The following is an 18,765-nucleotide window of genomic DNA, read 5'->3' as shown; positions in this document are numbered from 1 at the left end:
TCTGGAGCTCAAGCAGCAAGGTTAGTGTTGGAGACAGACCGTTTATAAGTCATAGCATAGAGATGATATTGAGATGACTTCATTTCGATTCTCATGATTTCTCTGTGAGGTAGCTATACCCAGCAGCAATAGGTGAGTGGTGGGTATGTAGTGGTCCAGGTGTGACCAGATGTGTCTGTAGAACCCAAAGTCCAGGCAGAACAAGAGCAATAAGGAGGACAGATTACATCAATAAGAGGGGTTCCAGAGGCTCCTGGGTGGCTCATTTGGTTAGGCATCCGACTCTTGATTTCGATTCAGATCATGATCTCAGGGTTCATGGGTTCAAGCCTTGCATTGGGCTGCACGTTGAAGGCACAGAGCCTGCTTGGGATTCTCTCTCTTCCTCTCTCTGCCCCTCCCCTGCTCGCTCTCTCACACCCTCTCTCTCAAAATGGATAAATAAACATAAAAAGAGAGGGGGGGCTCCAGGGCCAATCTCTGTCCCACGAGCATAGCTTTACCAGATTTAGCAAATAAAAATATTGCACGGGACAATCTTATACTAACACGTTGATTTGTTATTTATCTGAAATTAAAATGTAATTGGATGTTCTGTATTTTATTTGGCAACCCTAGTTGAACATCTAAAAGAGTCTGAGGCCTTCCATATATCTTCCTCTTTCTCCATCACATACGTTCCCCCCACAGTAGTTCTACTTTTTAGTACGTTGGGTTATAATGCTGTAAACCTCTTTCCCCTCTTAGACTTTGTGTGTTTCCTTCTACAACCTTGTACAACCCTTACACTGGAAGACCAGAGCTGAGTAAAGGACATTCCAACATTCATCTTTTGCTTGTTTTTTGTTTGTTTCTTTGTTTGTTTGTTTTCTCCTGTTCCATGAATGAAATCTCAGGCCCCTAATGGGGGCCCCTCTTGTCACTTTTAGTCATAAGATCAGTCTTGGTTCAATACCAGAATGTTTAGGCCAGTTTTATAGTCATGACTTTAAACTTCATCTCCTCTCTTGGAACTTAGGAGCATCTGGCAGGGAATCCTAAAGGTGGGGATGATGGGGTCCGCTTCTCTCTTATTTTCCTACCTTATCCCTGTCCTTCTCCCCCCTCTCCTCCTCCAGGCTTAGAAAGTGTCACTGAGAGGGAGAAAGAACTGGAAGGAAGCATGAGTAAAGTTACTCCCATTTGGCAGATCCTTAAAGGTGATTCTCTCTCTCTGAGATGGCTTCAGGGGTTTTTCAGAGGGCCCACCCCGCCTTCCCTCTGCTCCCTATAAGCAGCCATGCCCCTCCCCACTTCCCCCTCACCTCGTAGTTTATGCTTCCATCTCTAGCCTCTGTGCTGTGGTCGTCTTGCCCTGGTGGGAAGTCCTCTTGGGTCAGGTGCCCTTAAAAAACAACAACAAAAAAACCCCTAACTTGCAGGAAAATGCCTCTGATTGTGCTAAATGCATCAGGCTGCTGGTGTGGCCTTGTCCCTTCCCCAGGGGAGGCCTCTCACTATTTGCCTTTCTCAGGCAGGAATCAGATATGAATCTCTAGGGGACCCACATCACACTTTCTGTATCCCCTCATTGGCTTTGAGTGAGGGATGCACCTGTCCTCTCCTCCCCCAGACAGGGTGATAGATCCAGGATTTTGGGAGCACTCCACCTTCTCCAAAGACGTCAGATCTCTCAGCCACTTCAGACTCGATCCTTTTATATCCACAAGCACTAAGGGCTTCAACGTCAGTTTCCAGCACCTTCTCTGCAAGTCCTACATGGGTGTTCTGGAACTTCTCTTTATTATGTGGGAGTCTTTGCCACTTATTTTGTTGCTTTTGGCTTTGGTGCCTTAGCTGAAGTGGTAGATGAAAGATTATCATCTTACCATCTTTTGTTATATTTGTTTCTTTAGCCCCTAGTTCCGTGCCTAGTATAGAGTAGACACCCAATAACTGTTTTTTGAACCAATTAATTATTAATACGAAACTACAGTTAGGAAAGGAGGTTGGCAATTCCCAATCCAGACAATCCATTAGTCTAGCACATGCAATTCCCTGAACCCTGAGATTTCACAATCGAAATGAGATGGGACATGAGGGAATTCAGAGTGTCTGCTCAATTCCTGGCTCTCCTAAGCACAATATGAAAGAACATCAGTGACGGGCTCTTATGTAATGCGTTGGGCCATTTCAGTTGAAGTGGATCTTACGATGGGGCCACCACTTTTCAGCTTCTTAGGTCCACCCCTGAGATCTCTCCTTCTGCCTTGATCCTTCCTGTATTCCTCAATCACGAGGACCACTCTTTCTGTGTTCACCCATCCCCCAAATCTGGATGACACCTTCTTACCATTCAGCTTACAAATCACTTCCTCCCTATCACCCTCATCAGCCTGCCCCCCCCACCACCCCCAACTCCTCATCCTAAGTACCTGTCACAGCACTTACCTTTCTGCATTGTGTGCCCCTGGAAGCTACAGAAAGGCCAGCACTATCTCATTCACTCTGCATTCCAAGAAGAGAGCACAGAACAAGGCAGTAAGTAATAATGAATAAGTGAGTGAATGAGTGAATGAATGAATGGGCACTAGAGTATCAGTTGTAAAGCCTCCTAGGTTGGGTTTCACAGTGGATCTGTCCTGGCCTATAGCCTTCAGCTTTCAACATATGTCAAAGGGAGGGTGCTGGCTTGGGCAACCTCATCCTTTATGACTCCCATTGGTGGCACAGTGCACCGGCTAACTGAAGTTTAAGTAGAGAATTGTGTCCAAGTATCACATCACAGAGCTTGATCAATGATTTTCATCTTGAGGTCCATAGATCCTTTTCTCAAACTCATATTCCTTAGTTCCACCATCTTTACAAATGTCACCGTGATCATGGCATCCAATGGCAAATTAAAAAATATAATTCTGTTTGTATCATAACACTGTTACTCAGTTAGTATGTAGTTGAGCACTGTAGAAGTCAGTGTTTAAATTCTTCTGGACTTTCTACTCTTCTAAAAGTATTACAGCGTTGGATGAGCATGTCACCTTCTCTTTGCCCAGCACCACCTGTGCCCCCAGACAAATGGATCTCTTATTGTCAAATCAAGTTGAAGCTAGAATATGGTAAGAACTTGTAGCTTAAAAAAATCACTATGTTTTGTGTAGAAGAAGTTTAGTATGTGTGACATACTAAACTGAATATTAGCAAAATAGCAAGAGGCTATTTTGGTGAATTACATATTAATTTTCTTAGGTTTTGGCGAATGCCTGAAGTATTTCCATTTGGGAACTAAGCAAATGGATGTCTTGATTTGATGACATAAAATATATTTCTTAAGGGATTGAGGACGTTCTTGAGACCACCCTCTTAACCATAAAGTTGTAAAAGTATGTACATATCTCACACATAAAGACAATTGTAAGGAGGTTGAGGCCAAATATATTGGTTGTCTACCCAATGTTCATGTTCGTACACTTTCTTACCAACGGATCCATGATTTTGTAGAGGCTGTAATGTAACCAGCTAAAACCTGTATTTCATAGCCTCTCATATAAAGAGAGAAGACCACATTCTGGTCAATGAGATAGAAATGAAGGTTATTTGTGCGGATTCTAGGAAAACTCCTTACAGGGTGGGTTAACTCATATGGCCTGTGCCCTTTGTCCCACCATACACCCCTTATTCCCATTTAGAATGGTGCTACAGCAGCCATTTGCGACAATGAGGCTTGATTCCATGACCTAAGGATGATGCAGCTGAAACATACAAGGACGACAGCACACTGATAACGTCACAGGAGCCACTGCACCAGTTTTGGATTGCCCAGTTTTAGATTTGTTAGTTTCAGGCATGTTACATGAGAGAAACAATCCCCTATGTTGCTTAATCTCCTGATTTTTAGGTCTTTGTTCCTTGTAACCAAAAACGTTCTAAAAGACAGTGGCATATTTGTGGGAATGTAGTTCATCTACCAAAGAAACTCTTTACATATAAATAAGCATGACAAAATTAGAAAAATTTTTATTTTTGAAGTTGTTGCACTGAACATACCATCTGATTGATTTTATTTCAGAGAATATAAGTAATTTTAGTTCTAAATTTAAATCACGTACACACACACACACACTCTTCAGTGACTGTGTCCATATTCCAGGCATTGTGTTCTGCAAATTATATTCATTATCTCACATGATGTTCACAGTAAGCCTGTGAGGTATTATTATTATGATGCTCATCTTATACATGGGGACACAGAAGTTTAGACTATCAAGTAACTTCATAGTAAGTGGCAAAGAAAGGCCTGGAACTGAGTTTGTGTAGCCTCAAAGCCCACACTTATGATTGCTACCTTGTCCTATTTCCTGGGACGTGAACAGACGAGCATGAGCCCCTTTGTTGGAGACAGTCACCAGCTCAACAGCAAGGGTGATGGAATACAGGATGCCTTTGTGTGTGGGTGTGTGTATGTGTATGAAATTCATCAAGTTGTACCTCTGGGCAAAATTCAACAGATAAAGATACTCAGATGATTCCTAACACCCCAGAAGCTGACATGCATAGAGCATGGAGATTAAGGTTAGATGTTAAAGTGTGTAGCCAACTAGGCTTAGTTTAAACCAGACTGAGCGTGTTAGGGCCTTTTCCTGAAAACAACGGTGGGCGTTCCCTCTTGGAATGGGGCACGATACATAACCATGTTTCCTGCCTCCCTGGCCTCATTGCCCACCACTCTCCTGCTCTTTTGCTCTATGTACTACACGGCCCTTCTTGCCATCCTACAAACAAGGCAGCTCACCTCAAAGCTTTGGCACACACCAGTCCTTCTGCATGGAATGCTCAGCCTCTAGAAAGCCACGAGGCACATTTCTTCACTTGATTCAAGTCACTGCCATGTGACTATACCAGCCTTCCCTTGACCACTTTATCTGCAAAATGGTCTCTTCTGTCACTCTCTGTCTCCTTATCTTGCTTTATATTTCTTCATAGCATTGAATGTATCTGACATCTAGATTTATTTATTTAGATCTATCTCCTTCCCTAGAAGAAGCCCCGTGATCATGGACCTTATGCATTATTCACTAAGACAAGGCCTGCTCCAGTAAGTATTTGTTGAATGAATGAATTAATGAATGAATGAGTGAAGAGTGAGTTCAAAGAACCTGCTCATGTGTTATGTTATTACATGAAAACATGGAAGAAATTAGGGAGATTGGTCCTATTTGGGGGTAGATTCTAGATTCACAAAGGTTTCTGGGTTACTTTTGTGTTGTGAGCACATCAAGGTGGTTAGTACCTTGCAACTCATGAATGACCTCCGTGTAGGGGAAGAGATAGAAGGAAGAATGGTGTTTCCAAATTTTCTCAAAAGGAAAATAAAGCTGGAAAATTGTGTACAAAGTGGTAGCAGTGACCAGCAGTCTATGACCATGGAGAATAGAGATTCTTAATTACTACATGTGAAGAATGAGCACAATAAGAAGTAGAAGCCTCTACATGGTTGTTAGTGCATTTGGGGGATACTATCCTTAGACATGTGACTAGAATCCTGGACAATATGGGATGAAGAGCCGTGATTCACAGAAGGGAGTTACCATCTCCTGCCAGGGTAATCCAAAGCTCAGAAGTGGGCTTTGAATTACTCCTTGGAGGATGGAACAGATCTTGACAAGATTTTGTGGCCCTAGGCAGCAGAAGAAACAGCAAAAGAAAAGGCATGATTGCTTAATGCCCATATTTTATCTGAAGAACGGTAGCTTGGTTTGGGACCAACACAAGAGAGTACTTGAAAGTAAATATTGGAAAGGAATCTGGAAGGCTTTATCATGGAGACCCTCAAACACCAGACTGAGGGGTTTGAATGTAATATGGTAGGTATCTGGAAGTCATTCTTCAATGGCTCCAATTCCTACTGTGCAAGGAAGTGGCTAGTTGTAAGTATCATTGTAGGAGGTTATTCTGGTAGAGTCTGGAAGATGGCTCACGGTAAAAAGAACAAAACCCAGGAAGACTAGTTAGAAAGTTAGTGAAATAATTGGGGACCTAAAGACAAGAATCAGGAAGATGTCTCTTGACCCAGGAAAGGACACTGATGTTAGGTGGCGAAGGTCAGGGAGTGTCTTAGTCTGCTCTGGCTGCCATAACAAAATCCCACAAACTGAGCAGGCTGCCTAACCAATAAAATTTTATTTCTCAAGGTTCTGGAGGTGCTCCCAAGGTAGGTTTCATTCTAAGGGCTCTTTTGGCTTTTAAATTTTTTTTTTTTAATGTTTATTTATTTTTGAGACAGAGAGAGACAGAGCATGAACGGGGGAGGGGCAGAGAGAGAGGGAGACACAGAATCGGAAGCAGGCTCCAGGCTCTGAGCCATCAGCCCAGAGCCCGACGCGGGGCTCAAACTCACGGACCGCGAGATCGTGACCCGGGCTTGAAGTCGGACGCTTAACTGACTGAGCCACCCAGGCGCCCCTCTTTTGGCTTTTAGGTAGCTGCTATCTCACTGTGTGCCCACAGGACCTCTGTATTCTCCTTTCCTCTTTTTATAAGGGCATTAATCCCATCATGGGGGCCCCCCTCTCTCATGACTTTATCCAAACTTCATCATCTCCCAAAGGCCCCACCTCCAATATTGTCATACTCGGGGTTAGGCTTCAATGCATAAATTTGGGATCCCACAAACATTCAGTCTATAGTAGGGAGGAATCAAAGAGGATGATTAGCTTTCGGATCCTAGTTTTGGTACAATAGGCATAAGCAAACCAGGAGGAAGACCCGCCTTAGGGAGTATATGACAGCCATAATGACTACTTGTGCAGGCACTGAGGAAGTTTGTGGTGGAGAGGTCTTTGGGGAGCCCATGGCTCCTCAGCAACCCTTTTTCAGCAGAGAAGGGCTTAATTAGCAAACTTTTAGTCATGTAAGGTCAACCCCCTCATGGTGTCAGGGGCTCTGCTGACCCCAAGAGATAGATCATGTTCACTTTTATCATCTGTATGCAGTTTAGTCTTGACCCTGGATAGCAGAATACTAATTTTAGTTTGCGGCTTCCAAATGGTAAGCTCAACTTAGGGAACTGATACAATAGTGACGAATAACTTTCAAGTCTTGAAAAACTGATCTCCCCTAAGAACCCAAACTACAGGCCAGGACACAAGTTGGATTTTATTTCTGATCACATCATAATCCCTGTTTCCTTTTCCAGAACTCATTTGGCATCCCATGAGCTCACAGGACCCCTAGGGTTGGTATGAAATCAGGAATAAATCTCCAGGGGCTGCCGGGACCTTTTTTAGTTGGTGTTAGTCTAGACTCTTCTGTGGTTTCTATGCTGGGTGGGGGAGGGCCAATGGCATGAAGCAGTGACAAAGATCTAAGGTTTGGAGACCCCTGACCCCGGCCTCACCACTCAGCAGCTGGATGATCTCAGTCTTTACTTAGCTTCTCTAAGTCTTGGTCTCCTTTTCTCTAAAATGGCGCTGCTATAAAGATGGAAAGAAACAATAAAATTAAGTGCCTGGAGCACTTGCTCTGGGAGTAAATGCTCAGTGAATGAGCCTTTATCATCATCACCATCAATCACCATGACCATGGCCATCACCATTACTATCATCATTTTGATGCCATTCCTGACCACCTTGCATCAATGCAGACCCAGAGATTCAGGCTATGCCCTCCAAGGATTTGGGGGAGTTTGTTTTTAGTTCAGGTCTACATCAGAACGGTACTATTTTAGGATGCATGTAATAAAGATGGAAATACAGTGGACATTTTCTAAACTTTTGCTTTGTCAACTTCTGAAACAGGATAGGAAGAGATGCTGTGAAGACCTCCTTAGGTATTGACATTGGGAATCTGAGTTGATAAGCAGTAGGCTCACCCTTCAGATCCTGGGTCCTCTCCAGCCCAATTTCACCATGATCTAATGACAATGGCAGAGGCTTTCCCCTCAGCATTAGGGTCTTTAATTTATAACTGAAAGAAGCTGAACTAAAACGATAACCCTGAGTATTTTAGCTCATTTTCTGTAGAAATCTTCGGCAAGAAGTTACTTTTTGTAATGCTCATGTATATCATTGGTGAGTTTAGTAAGTTGTACATGTAAATGAAAAATCTCATTACTTGTCTTAATTTTTTCTTCTTTAAGGATGTCTAGAGTTCTGCCTAGGGAATAGTGGGCTACACTGGCCCACTCTGAGTTGATGATTGTAGAAAAATTCTAATTGAAAACAAAACAGGAAGTGATGGTTTCCCCCCTCACTTGCAGGATATAATATTGATCATAAAGTAAAACACCATTCAGATATGGACTAAAACATATGGAGATAACATCCCCTCAATGATTTTATAGAGTCCTAAAATGGAGTCTTATGGGAAACAGGTATGTTTCTACAGAGTACAAAGACTCCAATAAAGCAATATTAAGATGACAAATTTCAGTAACAAAAAGCAAAAAAAAAAAATATATGTAATATTGATATAAAAAAAGAAACATTTTCATTAGAACTACAAGAACCAGGGGGAAGCTGAGTGGCTCTGTCAGTTAAGTGTCCAACTCTTTTTTTTTTTTTTTTAATTTTTTTAATCTTTATTTATTTTTGAGAGAGAGAGACAGAGTGTGAGCAGGGGAGGGGCAGAGAGAGAGGGAGACACGGAATCCGAAGCAGGCTCCAGGCCCTGAGCTGTCAGCACAAAGCCCGACTCAGGGCTCAAACTCACGAACCGTGAGATCGTGACCTGAGCCGAAGTCGGACGCTCAACCGACTGAGCCACCCAGGCGCTCCAAGTGTCCAACTGTTGATTTCAGCTCAGGTCATGATCCCAGGGTCGTGGGACTGAGCCCCACGTGGGGCTCCGTGCTGAGCATGGAGCCTGCTTAGGATTAACTTTCTCTCTCCCTCGCCCCTCTCCCCCACTCACTTCTCTCTCTCTCTCAAATAAAAATAAATAAAGCACTATGAAAACCAGAGATATTAAGTGTTGGATGGTTATGGAAGTTCTAAATAGACAAAATCTTTTTTTCTATTTTATGGAGTATAATTTTGTGCCTGTGAAAATATGTACGAGCTACCCCCAATATGTTAAGTCTACAATAAGAATTAAAGACATTGAACGTAAATGTTAAGCTGTAACCAAAAGAGTTCCTTTTCTCAATTAAAATTATGTTCAAAATGGAGATAAGTTCGCATTCTATCATGCCATGATACTTCCAGTCAAAATCAATTTTTCTTGCCATGGTTGTTCACCAGAAGAAACTAGGAAATCATATCCGAGCTAAACAAACTGAACCCGTCAGCTTTTTTAGTTTCAGTTTAAATTCCAGTTAGCGATCGTACAGTGTTATATTCGTTTCAGGTGTCCCGTTTAGTGATTCAGCACTTGCATACATCACCCTGTGCTCATCACAAGTGCGCTCCTTAATCCCCATCACCTGTTTTACCCACCCCCCTACCCACCTCCTCTCTGGTGACCCATCAGTTTGTTCCCTGTAGTTAAGAGTCTGTTTCTTGGTTTGCCTCTCTTGTTTTTTTTCTCTATGATCATTTGTTTTGCTTCTTAAATTCCACACATGAATGAGGTCATATGATCTGACTGACTTAATTCACTTAGCATAATACTCTCTAGCTCCATCCATGTCAGTGCAAATGGTAAGATTTCATTTTTTATGACTGAATTATATTCCATTATATATACGTATATATACCATATACATACACCATTATATATATATGTATGTGTATGTATATATATGTATATATATATATATATATGCACACACCACATCTTTATCCATTCATCAGTCAGTGGACATTTGGGCTCTTTCCATAATTTGTATTATAGATGATGTTGCTATAAACATTGGGGTGCGTTTATCCCTTTGGATTAGTGTTTTTGTATTCTTTGGGTAAATACCTGGGTAACCCGATTGCTGGATTATAGGGTAGTTCTATTTTTAACTTTTTGAGGAAACTTCACACCGTTTTCCACAGTGGCTGCACCAGTTTGCATTCCCACCGACAGTGCAAGAGGGTTCCTTTTTCTCCACATCCTCGCCAACACCTGCTATTTCTTGTGTTGTTGGTTTTAGCCATTCTGACAGGTGTGAGGTGTTATCTCATTGTAGTTTTGATTTGCATTTCCCTGATGATCAGTGGTGTTAAGCATCTTCTCATGTGTTGAAACAGTTTTAAAAAATATTTCAAAAATTCCCCTAGCTTTTAGTAACTTATTAGTGTTCTTGTGAAAATCATCTCAATTTTTATAATTACGAAATATAGAAAACATATCAGAGTACCAAAAATAGTATTCATGCATACACTTATCACCAATATTAGATCACATGCTGTATTTCCTTTAGTTCTTTAAAAAATGAATATTATGATCATTCTCAAACATGTTTTTATCCTTCTAGTACAGATTAGAGATCTATAAACCTCATAGTATTGTATTTTTATGTTCAAGTCCACACAAATGTATGTTTTACAAAAGTTCTCTGCTCGGTTTGCTACTGAAGACTTACAATATGGTGAATATTAAGTACTCAGGCCATTTAACATGCTATCACTTGAGAGAATTAAAGAAGTAAATATAACTCTTGGTAGAAAAATGTATAGCTTAGCTAATATGCCAAAATGTAAAACCAGTGAGTTAGAGTTTTTATATTTTACCTACTATGTGCGTAGAATGGAGTAATTCCCAAACATACGATGTGCATGTTCAATCAAGAAATGGTCTATGTAGGCATAGTTATGCATAAAATACAGAAAAATTCAATTTTATGTCATAAATTTGGAAGATCAAACTATTTAATGTGAAATTATGAGCCAACTTCAGAGTATAGTCATCCTTCATGGAGGACTTTTACCTTTTGTGAGGACTCTGCTCATTTGGAGATTCCTAGGAGTAAAAATACGCATAAATAGTAACGGTTTAAGATTTAGTTGTCATGGATCTCTGTACAAGAATATGTCAAGCACTTTAGGTGACTAGTATCATTAAATATAACAGAACATTCCTGCTCTTACAAGGGAGGGAGAGTATTTATCACACCTGTTCTTTTTGGCATTCATTTTACTGGAAACAGGCAAAACCAGCTTAGCAAGTATAAAGTTGAGGAAAGCTGAAAATAAGATGTACGCTGCATAGAACTTGCTGGTAGGTTTTAGTAACTCATTCGATGCCGCAAAATGTGTGATGTTAGGTAAACTGATGCAAAACCTTAATTTTACAGTTCTTTAATCTTTGTAGGACTGACGTTTGGAAACTTCGCGTATACTTATTAAGTATCTTAGGTGGCTGCGGTGGGCTAGGGACAAGAGATTAGTGCTTCTTGTCCACATCGTCTCAGACACCCTGCATTGTGTTAAGTCACAGCCCTTTGTCAAATGGCGACGTGGTGAGCTGTTGGGTGGATTTGTGCGAGGTAAAGATCTTGTGATATATGGTGAGGTGTTCAGATGTTCTGAATTTCTTCAGAAATAAATGGGTACCAAAGTCAATTTAGCTCATCAGCGATTCAAGTTTATTTTATCCCCTCCTTTCCTGCAGTTCCTAGTCGAATCAGAGTTTACACTCTGTTGTCTGCCTTGCACTACAGGTGTCCGCCATAGGCACTCCCCACATACTTGCGGAATGAATTTGTTCCAGTTCTGTGCACCGCGCACTTTGTACGGATGGCCTGTGAAAAGCAAGGTACACCGAGACTAGATATTGCAGAATCCCCTTGTCGGTCAGAAGGAGAGGAAATCCAAGTTTTAAAATACCCTGCCTGTGTGGGGCGACTTAATTTTCGATTACCCCCTCCGTGCGTCCAGCTGAAAGATGATTCTTGCGCGCCGCCCGGGGTGCCGCGCGAGTTACCGCCGCAGTCCCCTCCGGGAGGAGAGAACGCTGAGCCCCGGGTTTCACCGAAGGTCAGAGGGGCGGGCGGACCCGCGGAGATGGAAGGCCGCGCGCTCCTCGGTGCTCGGGGCCCCGATACCCAGGGCAGCCAGTAAGCGGCGCTGGGCCTCGGGTTTGGCGGGCCCGAGCGGCGGGCTGCGGATTACCTGCAGCAGAGGGGAGCCGGCGAGCTCCTCCCCGCCCGCCGCCCCCACTCCCCGCCCCCACCGCGGCACCAGCCGGGGCTCCGCGGGCTCGGCGCACTCGCTCGGAGGAGCCGGGGCCGAGCAGTCGGCCGGCGCGGGCAGGGAGCGCGGGGCCGGCGCGGCTGGGCTGCGGGGTCGCCCTCCTCCCGCACAGTGCGGCGCAGGGAGGCTCCCGCCTCGGCCGCCCCCGCCCGCGCCTCCTCCTCCGCTCTGCAGGCGGGGACCGCCCGGCGCTCGCACCCGGCCGCCGCGGCCCCCTCCGCCCCCGGCTCCGGGCGGAGCAGCGGCAGCGGCGGCGGCAGCAGCAGCGGCGGCGGCGGCGGGAGGCAGCGCGAGGGGCCGCCGCCGGGCTCCGCGGGGCTCGGGAGCCAGCCCCGGCGAGAAGGCGCGGAGCCATGGCCGATGGGGGCGAAGGCGAGGACGAGATCCAGTTCCTGCGAACTGTAAGCGGCACGCAGCCCGCGTTTCCCCCGGGGGGCCGGGGCCGGGCAGAGCGGCGGGGGCGCGCGGGCGGGGCGGGGTGCCCCCGGGGCCCCGGGGGAGCCGTGTGGGGGCGACGGGAGGGAAGGGTGCGTGTCCGTGCGCGCGTGGGGGAAGCCGGGGCCGGAGCGCGGCGGGAGCGCTGAGAGCGGGCGGGAGGCGCGCAGCCTCCGGTCCCGGGGCGCCGAGGACCGGCGCCTCGCAGCCGCCGGAGTCCCGGAGGAGGGCCCGTCCGGCCTGACCCGTGGCGGGGCTTGCGCCTTCCGGATCGCCGCTGGGGGTGGTGGTGGTGCGGACCGGGGGGCCGGTCGGGCCCCGGGACGAGGGCTGTCGCCGGGAATTCCGCCGCGGCGCGGTTTCCCCGGCTTGCGGGCTGGACCCGCGCGATGTCGCGCAACCCCGGGACTCGCCTACTTGGCGTAGAGCGCGCCGCGGTCGGCTGGTCCCGGAGGAGGTGCGGGACGCGCCCCCCCCCCCCCCTAATCTCCCCCAAGTCAGGGTGCTGCGGAGGGGAGGAGGAATCGCCCCGGTGGTCACCGAGGTTCCCTGGCACGCGGGTCACGGTGCCGCGACCGTTTGCAGAACGTGGAAGGGATGAGAAGCGAGTGTGTGTGTGTGTGTGTGTGTGCGCGCGCGCGCACGCGGGGGTGGCGGGGACATCGTGAACGTGTCGTTCTCTCAATGCTGGCTTATTGAATGCCTAGTGCAGCAAAGTGTGAGCGCGTGTGCGTGTGTAAGGGCAGGGTGACTGCCCGGAATTTCCACACTGGGTGGCAGCAGGGAAAGGTTGGCTCCACACTGATAGAATTTTTTTTTCTCCTTAAGTACCTCCTGGCGCTGCTCCTTCCCCTCGCTGATTTGTTCGAACGCTGCAGATACTTCCCAGGCTGAGGCATTGCTCACCTCAGAGCTGGGACTGGAGAGCCTCTTGGCAAAAGAAAATGCCGTAACTTCGCGGTAGGAATAACCTAGTTAGCATTTGCAGCATCCTTTCTTTCCGTCGTTCCTTTCCCGGCACTTGTTTCCTCCCCTCCGAAAGATTTTTCCTTCCAGGATTCCCCCCACCCCCGCCCGAGGACTGCAGCTTCTGCTTCTTTTCCTCAACGGTGCAAAAGAGATCACTTCCCAATTACCTGCACAGTCACGAAAATCATAGATTTAAATTTTGAAATATCAGCCAGACAGTAACTTTTAGGTGTGAAAATAGTGTAGATGATGTATACAGGAGCAGAACAAGTGAAAATGGTCAGTTTGTTCAGGAACGTTGTAAGTGGCCATTTTTTTTTTTTTTCTTTTGGTCTTCTAATTTTTGAAGGCATTTATTTTTTCCTTAATATTTACGGTGGGGGTGGAAAGCCTTTGTAAAGGATAAGATCCAGGGTCGGCCTCAAATGGGGAATGATCTGAACTAACGGCTACACGTTATGCACCATTATATATGCTGTTTGAAGTACAACTGGCCCACGACTGGACTCTGAAGAGCCTGTAGGCGAAAACCTTGCTCGTGGGGAATGTTTTAAGCCTACTCATAACACAGTTTTTTTTTTTTTAAGTGAAAAACTGTCCATAAGGTTTTAAAAAAATTAATAAAAGACGCATGGAAATAAATATGTTTCTCCAAACCACAACAGCTTTTGTTCAAGTGGACAAAGCATTATTTCCTGTGTAATTTTTAAATTGTTTTTTTTTTTTTTTTTTCCCAAACACCATAGGGTTAAAATCAGCTAGAAAAATTTGGAAGGCTTCACACATTCAAGGGCTTCCTGCAGGCTTAAATGTTAAGCCACGCTGGTGGACGTGGTGTTATCAGAATACTTAATAGAGACCGGGGTAATGTGCGTGCTGATGGGGTTCTGCACATATAAAGTAATGTTAACTCCGTGCCACTCAACAGCTGCCTTTCAGCTGGTGCGACACCTTTGATAAGTGGGTCCTGTGTAGAGATCTGGCAGTCCTAGGCTGGGATTTTTCTTTTAATAAAACATCCGTAGGTTGTGCTGATGATAAATGACCTTGAAGGAGGTGGCACAGTGGAGCAGGGGAATATTTTTGGTGTTGCTTAACGTTTAAAAGGAAAACATGCCGGTGCCTCTAAATTTTACAATTTTACGTGGCAATTCTCCAGTCCTTTACCACCAACTCCACTGCTTTCTGCCCTTGCTCCTTTCCATTTTATTCTCTTAACCTGAGACTGTGTTAATGATTCAGAGATGGTAATGGAGTTATTAACGGAGAGAATGTAGTTCTTACAGTAAATTCATCTCTCTCTCTCTCTCTCTTTTTTTTTTCCCCAGGGCATTTCTCTGTTGTGTGCAATCTTCTCATTATGAGTTATTTCTCCTTCTCCTTCTGTTTTAAAGGAAATGGCCCAGAGAGGGTTAATAATCTGTATATTAGATGAAATAGTTATAGATCACAGTTCAAGCTATTGTGTTTAAAAAAAAATGAATATCAGTCATTAGGAGACCTTAATTGTGTAGTTGATTGATCATTTCATATATCTGATTAGAGCACCTTAAGTATTATCTTGGATTCTTATTTAAGCACTATGGCTCATTGACACATCCTTGGGATCCTTCTGTCCACAGAAAACTTGATTTCTTCTTCTTCTTCTAGAAGACATCGGTGATCACTGTTAAGGGAAGCAAAGGTGAAATCTTTAATGAACTGTGTCCATGAGTTATGTCCACTGCTGTGAATTAACTTGTCATTTGTGAAGGGGAGTTTTGTCACTGGTTAGCCTGTGCCAGGCTTTATCATTATGCACCTGTGAGTTTGCTGACATTTCTTGCAAGTGGTTATGTGGATGAACGATCATCTTTGATTCAATGACTCCCCCACCAGCTGGAAGCTTGCCCACTCTGATGTGTTTATCTTGGAGAGAAAGTGAGAATGTGGACGTGTAAACCCTGGATGTGCTAAGGACCTAATCCTATCGTAAAATAAGCCTTCAGCCTGTGATGGATTTGTTCAGTGTCCTATCCAAACATGCCTGTGATTTGGAATGGGTGGTTTATTTTGTTTTAAAATTCTCAGTGAACTGTAATTTGGTACTAAAACCATGGATCTTTTTAGTAACACTCCTCTTATTTTCCTAGCAATCATAAAATTTTATAGAGGGAATTTCTTGACTTCAAGAAAGCCATGATGGAAGATGACCTTGGTCAGGGGTTAATTTTCCCAAGTACTTTGCTTTTCCTTCATTTGTGTCGGAAACTTGAGTTACTCTTTTTTGTGTTTATGCGTAGATCGAGATTGAAAACTTAATCCAAGCTGCAGACATTATTCCTAGGGGGATGTTTTGGCTTTCCTCCGGCCTTCCTTTGCAGAATGAGCAATTTAACTGTAGATTTCTTTGCAGGACGTGTACATCTTGCAGATAATAATAATAAGAATTTTAGAAATACTCAGCAATTAATAGTAAGAATCCTAAAGTATCAGGTCCAGCACCCAGCAGTGTGAAGTTTGAGCCGGAATGTTTAGCCTCCTTTGTGGAGGTACAGGAAGGTTAATTGTACAAAGTCAGTGACTCAACAGTGCGGAACTGAGACTGAAATTCAGATTTTAGGCTAATGTCCTTTCCAGGAGAGAAAGGCTGCATATCAGCAGTTCAAGTAGGTTTCAGCGCTCCAGCAGACAGGGTACCCAGTGGCTTTTGTCAGCTGTAGGAGTACAAAGGAAAAGACTCTGAGTGGGCCGTGGGAATTTGCACCTTTTGTTCACTTGATAACGAAGGCATGACGATAGATGTGCACTGTGGTATTTTGTCAAGGGACTGATAGAAAGTGCACCCAGGCTTACATAATCAGACTTTTTTTTTTTTTTTTAAATTTGTGTGTACACATTCACAGGAAGGGCAGGATCTGAAACAATTAGGGCACTAATTTATTTGACATTCAGTCTTATTTGTGCTTGGGCTTTAGGTAAGTGTTTTTTTTAATCAAGGCTGAATTAGCCGAGAAAAGATTACAACTTCTGGGACTGTCCTTGGAGACAGGAGGAAGGCACACATTTGGCTCCTGAAACTGTGACATTACGGGACTTTTATTAATTCAGAAAAACATTTGTTGAGCACCTTCCGCATGCAGGGCGTGATATTCAGTGTGAAGGAAGCATCCAGAATACGGAGAGAGATGTGGTTTGCAATTATAATTGCAAAGAAGCGACTTAGAGGCTGGCGTGAAATCAGAAGGGAAGAAAACACATGTAAAAATTCTAGGATATTAGGGTAGGAGGAGACCTTTAGAAAACGACATCTCGTCTACCCCCCTCCCCTCCCCCCACCCCTCACGGTCATTTAAATAAGGACTAAAGCTCAGAGAGCTGAGATGCTTTGGCCCAGTGTCCTACTCCAAATTAGGGGCTGTCTTGGTTCATGCTGTTATAATGAGACCATACAGTGGGGGAGGGGGGCTTAAGCAGATACTAATGGCCACGGTTCTGGAGGTTGGGGAGTCCAAGATCCAGGTCAGGCAGCTGCCATGTGTGACCTCTTCCTGGTTTGCAGCTGGCCGTCTTGCCGTGTCCTCACAGGGCTGAGAGAGAAAAATCTTCTGCCCTGTGCGTCTTCTTATCAGGACACTCACTCCATTCCTGAGGGTCCTAGCCTCCTGCCCTAATGACCTCCTAAAGGCCCCCCTTCCTGATGCCGTCCCATTTGGAGTTGGCATTTCCCCGTAGGAAATTCAGGGGGTTGCAAACATTCGGTCCGTAGCAGTGGCGTAGAGTCAAGCCAGGTGCGTGAAAATCTCTGCGAAACGGTCAGGGAGCCGTCCTCCCTACAGAACCCACCTGCCCGGTCGTATCCTTCTCTTTCCCCTTCCCAGGGTTCCCTGTCCACATCCGCCCCCGGCCTTCCAGCCACTGACAAGGACGCCGTTTTCCTTTTCTCTGAAGCTGCCGTTTCTCGCCCGTCCTAGACCTTGACCCCTGCCCCCTGGTGCCTGGCGGGAGTCCGCACGTACTCCTCCTTTCCCTGCCTCCCTCTCCGCCGTTCTTCTGGTCCACCTTGACGCACTCGGATTTCTCCCGCCCTAAAGTTTCTCCATTTAGCCGCTCAGCTCTTCCAAATGTGGGCTCCACCCACAGCTGGTCTCTGCCTCTCCTTGTAATTGCTACCTAGCTGCTTTTACCCCGAAAACCGCCGAGCTGGACGTTTCCGGTAGCCCCCTCCATGCCCAATGGAGATGTGCCCCTCCACCCCTGTTCCTGTAGTCTCCACACGCTCTGCTAGACTCACCCTCCCTCCCGAAGTTCCTCTGTGCACTTTTGGAGACCTGGCACATTCGGAGTCATTTTGATATATATTTCTGATCAGGCTGGATCTTTGGAATAATAGAGTTTGAAAAGACTTCACGATGACCTCATCCAACTCTGAGAGCCAGAGCAATTATGGGAACTTTGTCAAAGTCACTCCTTCCTGTGGGAGCAACCCACCTCAGAACTGACCGTGCTCTGCCCCGCGCTGCCAGCTCTCCCATCCTGAGCTCATGTGTATTCAGCCCCCTAAGTGGCTCTTCCTCCAGTGGCTCTGTGTCGGCCAGTGGCACTGCCATTTTGAGCTCTTAGAAACACCAGTGTGGTCCTAACCTTCATAGACCTGCTCTGAGGTCTTTCTCCAACAGTTACCTAGCTTATGTACTTGGGGAATTTTTTTTTTTTTTTAATTTCCCTTATGGCATAAAGATAATATTAGGCATCTCAGGGGGATTTTTGAAGATCATGTGATAGAATTTATGTGCAAAGCCTATTCCACTGCCTGGCTCATGTAGGCACTCCATGCATCTGTTGAGTTCTTTTCTCTTCCTGTATCTTACTTGTCATCCTCTCCTGGGGTGTTTTCCTTGGCATCTGGCTCAGATTTAGATTTCTTTCACACCCCAGTACTTGTTGTGACCCTTCCTTGTCCCTCTACCCCACCAGCCAATAGCAACCCTCCTTGAATTCTCCTGCCATTTGAATCCTCCTAAAACCCTGTGTCTGTGATGCCACTCCCCAGTTCCACATTCCTGTCACATGTGGTCTAGTTGCTCTGCCTGGTTCATGACCTTCTATAATCTGATTTTTGACACCTTACTTAAGTTCCCCATCTTCTTGGAGCCCTTGGGTCACTCTAGCCAATTGTGATTTTACCTTTCTTGAACCATCTTTCGAGTGTCCCCGTTCCACACATTTTATCACTCGTGTGGCCCTAATATTGCTCCCCTGAGGCTCTTTGGGGGGGTTTGTGACT

General features: G+C 45.3%; 1 protein-coding gene across 1 annotated transcript in view; it reads left to right on the top strand.

Moving 5' to 3' along the window:
- The first annotated feature begins 12,349 nt into the window (after nt 1-12,349).
- Nucleotides 12,350-18,765, top strand: part of RYR2 (ryanodine receptor 2) — a 754,822-nt gene continuing 748,406 nt past the window's right edge. Inside the window, exon 1 of the mRNA XM_049646095.1 lies at nt 12,350-12,496. Within this exon, the coding sequence (XP_049502052.1) occupies nt 12,449-12,496 (48 nt within the window). The 5' untranslated portion in view covers nt 12,350-12,448. The remainder of the gene's footprint in view (nt 12,497-18,765) is intronic.

Source organism: Panthera uncia, chromosome D2, assembly GCF_023721935.1.
Source record: "Panthera uncia isolate 11264 chromosome D2, Puncia_PCG_1.0, whole genome shotgun sequence".
Classification (NCBI taxonomy): Eukaryota; Metazoa; Chordata; class Mammalia; order Carnivora; family Felidae; genus Panthera; species Panthera uncia.
This window is presented reverse-complemented; position numbering and strand designations above follow the sequence as displayed.